This window comes from Corvus brachyrhynchos, unplaced genomic scaffold (assembly GCF_000691975.1).
Source record: "Corvus brachyrhynchos isolate BGI_N302 unplaced genomic scaffold, ASM69197v1 scaffold337, whole genome shotgun sequence".
Lineage (NCBI taxonomy): Eukaryota > Metazoa > Chordata > Aves > Passeriformes > Corvidae > Corvus > Corvus brachyrhynchos.
This window is the reverse complement of record NW_008239040.1, coordinates 40,871-48,018: the sequence shown is the minus strand read 5'-3', so window position 1 is coordinate 48,018 and position 7,148 is coordinate 40,871. Positions and strand designations below refer to the sequence as shown.

Sequence of the window (7,148 nt, the reverse complement as noted above, 5' to 3'; positions counted from 1 at the left end):
GTTTTTGTACTCTGGACAGGCACTCAAGAGAAGTGCTTCTGTGAATAAAACTCAGGTGCTCAGAAGTCTGCATAAATATGGCCATAAGTGTACATACAAGCTAGAGTTATGTATTTGTGCCTTTTGCATTATTCAAGTAATACTTTCCTTATCATCAGCCAAGAAAGAAAGGTTCAAAGCCTAAGTAAAGGTTGCTGAGAAGACAAAGGAGAAAGGGAAGCAGTCCCTACAAAGTGGTTGTCCTACTAAAGCTGGACTATTTTCTGTCAGTGTAACCAGTCATCTAGAGAGACGTTGAGTATCAGGCAGTGTTTTATTAAACAAGGTATTTATATAGAGATATACAGAGGTGCCTTTCCGTTAAAATGGCAGCCATATTTTTTATCGTTAACAGCTATCAGCTGCAAGATCACTTCCTGCCAAACTGAGGTAACGGTGGTGGTACTTTAATGTCTTGACCTCTTTCCAGTTTCTTCTCACAGTCAACTAGATAGTTGACTCCATCAATGACAATCTGAACTAGTTCTACCTACAACAACAAGAAAAACAATAATAATAAAAGATTTAGGCAATGCTGTTAATAGAGGAAGGAAAAAATTGGCTTGTATGGCAAAGACTGCAAGTAAAGCCAGACCCAAGGAGGGTCATGACCTGGACACAGAGATCACACATGTGACACAGGAAATATGGGTCATGCATTGGTCAAGTGGAAGCCCATAGTAATTCCCTTCTCCCTACCCCTTCTCCTGTTCATGCTGAGCTTGGCCTTCTGACATTAGAAATTTTCAAATAGTCCCTTAATTTCCACCAAATTCTGCTCCTACACATATCCCTATATAAATAGACAAACAGAAATGCTTAAATAAAAGGTTTAGGCATGAGTTTAGAGACCTATTTCAAATGTTACCACTGAGAATACATGATGCCAAGACCTACAGCATGTTAAAGCCATGGGCTCCCATTTGCTATGTTCTCACAATTTACATATTAGGACAAAGAAAGTGAAAAGGCAGTGCCATGGATGTTTAGAGTCACTGGGCAGTTCTCTCTGAAGCAACAAATGCCAATGTAAGTAAAGAGGTTCTGGTGTTTTGCCAACAGCATCTTGTGAGGTTTGGATTAATGCCTTTATCCAAATGTGTTTGGGCTTAAAAGCTATGGAACATTGGTCTGACATTTGGTAAATGACTGTGAAAAAAGTGGGATAGTTGTATTTTCTTGATGGATAGTAATGAGATATATGAGTAATACTGAAATGACTTGAAGAATCATGCAGAGCCCTCCCTTACTGTTTAGCATGCTTAAAGCATCTCTACATATGTGCTTACTTCTTGATGGTTTAGACTGTTGTTTACCTATATTCTGTGAAATATAACAGCTTTATTCAATATACAGTCAGTACTGTAGAAGAAAGAATGCACTGCATCCAAATGGACACCAGTGAATTGCAGAGGATAATCTATACATCATCAACTGTAGAAACTAAAACTTATTCTGTGATATTAAGATACTAGTATGGTTTTGTGCTATTTAACTGTAAAGCCATATAGTTATCTGTCTGAAAAAGCAAAAATTATGTTCTTCTAGGAGAAAACAGTCAACTGAAAACTAATTGTAATGGGAGTGCAAGGAGGGGAAGAGACACACTCATTTCCCCAATCCAGTAGTAGCATGAGCCCTGAATGCTTCTGGATGTATGGGGTAGAGGAAGGAAGTGGGGGTTCCTTCACATGACTGGGAGTTGGTAGGATGGCAGGACTAGACTTTTGGCCACAGCTGTTTAGACTAACTTGCTGTGGTAGGTTTTTTTGGCGCGCGTGGACACTCCCCAAAAAAGCCACTCTATCACTCCCCTCCTCAGCTGGATGGGGGGGAGAAAATAATATGGGAAAAAAACCTCATGGGTCAAGATAAAGGCAGTTTACTAAAGAAAAAGCAAAGGTTGCACATGCGCAAACAATGGAAAAAACCCCCAAAGATTTTATTCTCTACTTCTCATCAGCAAGTAATCTATGGCCTCCTCCCAGGAAGCAGATCTTCAGCACGTGTAGTGGTTGCTCCAGAAGGCAAACATTGTAAATATCAAATGCCTCCCCTCCTTCCTCCTTTTCTTAGCTTTTATATCTGAACAGATGTCATATGGTATGGAATATCCCTTTGGTCAGTTTGGGTTGCCTATTGGTGAGGGGGGCATAATGTTGGAGAGACAGCACTGATGCTGCACCAGCACTGCTCAGCAGTAGCCAAAACACTGGTGTGTTATCAGCACCTTTCTGGTTACCAGTGCAAAGCACAGCACTAGGGGGGCTGCTATGGGGAAAGTTAATGCCATCCCAGCCAAACTTAATACAGTGAAAGTGCATGACTTAAAGGAAAACTGCATGTTAATCCAGTCTTAATGTCAGTGCTTGATTCCCTGTGTGGGTTAGTCCTAAAATCCTGCTTCTTTCCTCAGCATTTTGCACTGGGTACATCAGATACCTGTCCAATGTACAGTACCTAGCTCTGTTCCCAGTGTACAACTTCAGTGAACCTCATTCAGAAAGATGGACAAGGGGGAATGGGTTCAAATTGAGAGTAGGTTTAGATTAGATATTAGGAAGAAATTCTTTACTGTGAGGGTGGTGAGGCACTGGCACAGGTTGCCCAGAGAAGCTGTGGATGCCCCATCCCTAGAAGTGTTCAAGGCCAAACTTGATGTGGCCCTGGGCAACCTGATCTAGTTGGTGACATCCCATCCGATGGCAGAGGGGTTGGAACTAGATGATCTTTAAAGTCCCTTCCAACCCAAACCATTCTATGATTCTATGATTCTTAGATACCTAGCTCATGCCCAGCACTGGAGAGACAACCTGTACACCTAGCTCATAGCTGTGCACTCCAGGAGGTATTCGGGTATAAAAGTTCATGCTGTGATGCTGAGAAACATTGTCCCAAGGGAATTCTGTTACTACAACTAAATGTTTCCAGTACCTGCACGCTTTCAACAAAATGCCTCAGCACATGATATAAACAAGTCACATTTATGGAACTTGCTTAGAAACTAGTCATATTTGGCAAACATTGCATGCACAGTAGTAATTTTTTGTTGTGTAAGCCTTTTCATTGGATCAAATTCACAAGTAGAAAAAACTGCCATAACTCCAAAAAATGACTGAATTCCTAGTGAACTCAAATGAAGGGAAACTGTCTTACTGCAGATCTGAGTTTAAAAGCAAGGAATAAAACAAACAAGCTACCTCTGATCGACCCATGCGGTCCAGGTTGGAGATATCATACACGTCTGCTACAGCTGCTGTGTCCACTCCACCAGTGCCACGCTTCTGTAGCCTCAAGTTCTCCAGGATTTTTGGAAACCTGGGATCCTAACAGAAGAAATAGGTTTGTTCATATTGTCTTTTGCCTTGCTTATTGTTTTTATCCATGATCTAATACCATCTCCAGAAAGACAGGCAGAGACAATTTCCTCTGGATTACAGCCTGTCTTGGTGTCTGTCTGCTTAGATTAATTTCCATAACAAATATAATAATTTTCATAATACAAGTATGCTCAGTTAGTCATGCATTATGCCTGGGACCTAGCTGTTGCACATCTTGCAAACATCCAATTGCTGTAAACTGTCCTATTTTTATTTATTTTTTAATTTGAAGACCTGATTTATGTCACTGGCCTTTTAAACAATTTATGTACCTTGCTAAGCTTTGGCAGCTTTACATGGACTCCAGCACGTAAACCAGTTCCTAGGTTCGAAGGACAAGTCAGAACATATCCAAGACGTTCATTCCACATGAACTCCCAGCCTCGTTCTTTAATTAATCTTTCAACCTATGAAGGCAAAGAAAAAGAGAAAGGAAAAAGAAAGAACTGCATACAAACATCTCATCTTCTGACACTTGTTTATAGATGAAATTCTTTTCACTTTGTATCTATGTTGACGATGAACTTCATTATTTACCAATGGAGGTGCATACACATATACTCAAGTTAAGTCTGGTTTGGCTCTAGTATGAACCTTTGCATTCATCAGGCATCAAGTTCTCCAGTGAATATTACAAAAATTTCTTCATCATTTTCTAAATACCATTAACTTGAAGGCTCTTTAGCACTTTATCACATGGCCTTAGCCCATGAAATGATATGGTTACATAATAATTCTGACTTTTACCTATAGTATAAATGATTTTCTAGCCCTGGTGCTTTTAGAGCAAAGTAGCAAAGCACCAGTCCAAGCATCTCAAACACTGTGGAGCAAACAAAAGGAGCCAAAACCTAGTTTTATATGATTTTCAAGGTGATTACATGATGCTAGGTGAAGGACACTTGATTTCTAAATGCTTAAATTTCATAGCCCTGCTTCCACTATGAAAAGACTACATAGGTCCTCTATAATGATTTTCATTAGTAATTCTAAAACCCAGTTACAAAGGAGACTGAAATCATTATCCTCAGAAATATCACAAAGGTCTATTGACCTTTGAATAAGCCACTATTCTGTCCACTCAGATACACTTCTGAGACTTAATTCTGTGACCCAAATACAATTTCAGTTCAGTAAAACCACTGTCAGAAGAGAATCAGATACCTATGCCAGTTCAGGTTCACAAGTCCTCTGCAATATAGGCAAATAATTCCATTCTGCAGAAGGATATAAAATAATGGACTGTCCTGACATTTAAATATTGTGTGGGGATGCAGAAATTGCTTGTAAGAAACTAGATCTGATTTCCTGCCTCATACACCTGCTCTGGTCAGTTTCCAAAGCTATCTGACCACTTCATATGTCAAGGTCCAGAGGTCAACTTCTCTTGAACAAGAGATAAGCACGGTAGCAGAGGAAAACATGGAAACAACATCCACAAGCTATGTCACTTAGACCACAATCCTGTACATTACTCAGTCTCATGGATATGCCTAAGAAGCATACCAGATCCTAGTGAACCACCCAGATGCCAACGAAGCATGCACTAGACACTTTTGTTTCTCCATGTTCCCAAACTCACCACATACTCAAAAATTCTTAGAAATGCTCTGAACTTACCTTCAGGGACCACTTCCTCATCAGACAATCATAGAATCATAGAATGGCTTGAGTTGGAAAGGACCTTAAAGATCATCTAGTTCCACCCCCCCTGCCATGGGCAGGGACACCTTTCACTAGACCAGGTTGCTCAGAGCCCCATCCACCCTGGCCTTGAACCCTTCCAGGGATGGGGCATCCACAACTTCTCTGGGCAACCTGTGCCAGTGCCTCACCACCCTCACAGTAAAGGATTTTCTCCTAATATCTAATCTAAACCTACTCTCTTTCAATTTGAACCCATTCCCCCTTGTCCTATCACTACATGCTCTTTTAAATAGTCTTGCCCCATCTTTCTTGTAAATTCCCTTCAGGTACTGGAAGGCTGCAATTAGGTCACCCCGAAGCTTTCTATTTTCCAGGCTGAACAATCTCAATTCTTTCTTCCTTTCCTCATAGGAGAGGTGCTCCATCCCTCTTATCATCTTGGTGGCCTCCTCTGAACTCACTCCAACAGGTCAATGTCCTTCCTGTGCTGGCGACCCCAGAGCTGGATGCAGTACTCCAGGTGGGGTCTCACATTAGCATAGTAGAAGGGCAGCATCAATTCCCTTGACCTGCTGGCCACATTTCTTTTGATGCAGCCCAGGATACAATTGGCTTTCTGGGCTGCAAGCACACATTGCCGGCTCATGTCCAGCCTCTCATCCACCAGCACTTCCCATGGCCTTCTTGGCAGAGCTGCTTTTGATCTGTTCATCCCCCAGCCTGTATTGATAGCGGGGGTTGCCCCTACTCAGGTACAGCACCTTGCACTTGGTCTTATTAAACCTCATGAGATTCCCATGGTCCTACTTCTTGAGCTTGTCCAGGTCCCTCTGGGTGGCATCCTGTCCATCAGGCATGTCAGCTGCACCACTCAGCTTGGTGTCATCTGGAAACTTGCTGAGGGTGCATTCAATCCCTTTGTCTATGTTATTGATGAAGACATTGAATAACACTGGCCCAAATACAGACTCTTGAGGGACACCACTCACCACTGATGTCCATTGGGACTGAGCCACTGACCATTACCCTCTGGATGTGAGTGTCCAACTAATTTCTTATCTAACAGTCCATTCATCAAATCCATCTCTCTCCAGTTTAGAGAGAAGGATGTTGGGGGGGACCAACAGAAGCCCAGATAAATGACATCTGTAGTTCTTTCTTTGTCCCCTGATGTAGTCACCCCATCATAGAAGGCCACTAGATGGGTCAGTCAGGACTTGCCCTTGGTACAGTAGTGCTGGCTGTCTCAAATCACCTCCCTGTCCTCCATGTGCCTTAACATAGCTTTTAGGAGGATCTGTTCCATGATCTTCCCAGGCACAGAGGTGAGGCTGAGAGGTCAGTAATTCCCAGGGTCCTGCTTTCTATCCTTTTTAAAGATGGGTACAATGTTTCCCTTTTTCTAGTCACCTGGGACTTCACCTGACTGCCAAGACTTTTCAAATATCATGCAGAGTGGCTTGGCAATTACATCAGCCAATTCCTCCAGGACTCTGGGATGCATCTCATTGGGTCCCATGGACTTTTGTACATTCAGGTTCCTCAGGTGGTCATGAACCTGATCTTTGCTTACAGTGGGAAGCACATTGGTCCTCAGTCCCCATACTGCTGTCTTGTGGTGGCCTGTTCCCCTCCTAGCCTTGGCCACTCCCTTGATTTCTCCCTATTTGTTCTGTACCCCAACCCTGTCCAGGGACCGCCCCTGGACCCCTGACAAAACCATCCCGCACTCAGACCATGCTGTCTCTCCACCTCTGAACATTGCGGGGACAAGATGTGATTAAAGTCACCTCAAACCCTCATGAGAGACCCTTCTCTACCTTCTTTACCATCCACTGTGTTGTAATGCTGCTAGCTGCTGGAGCCAGATCGCAGGGCTGTCCGAAATGGACTCCAGAATGCGATTAATCGCATGGCCCTAGTAAACCCTTGCTGAGCTTTCTGGCTGCAGCAGCCTGCTAGACAGAGTCCAGTGGTTACAACAAATGGTGCCCAATGTGAGGCAATACGTGCCCTGGAGAGGCTAGTCACCTTTAGGAAGCCATTTCCCCGACTGAAGGGACAGCCAGTAGACTCCCGAGA

General features: G+C 42.9%; 1 protein-coding gene across 1 annotated transcript in view; it reads right to left on the bottom strand.

The window, feature by feature from the left end:
• Positions 1-297: 297 nt before the first annotated feature.
• The window catches only part of LOC103618997 (creatine kinase S-type, mitochondrial), a 37,859-nt gene continuing 31,008 nt past the window's right edge, over positions 298-7,148 (bottom strand). The window contains exons 6-8 of the mRNA XM_008637469.1: positions 3,692-3,826; positions 3,240-3,365; positions 298-529 (exon numbers count right to left, since the gene is read on the bottom strand). Of these exons, the coding sequence (XP_008635691.1) occupies positions 410-529; positions 3,240-3,365; positions 3,692-3,826 (381 nt within the window). The 3' untranslated portion in view covers positions 298-409. The remainder of the gene's footprint in view (positions 530-3,239; positions 3,366-3,691; positions 3,827-7,148) is intronic.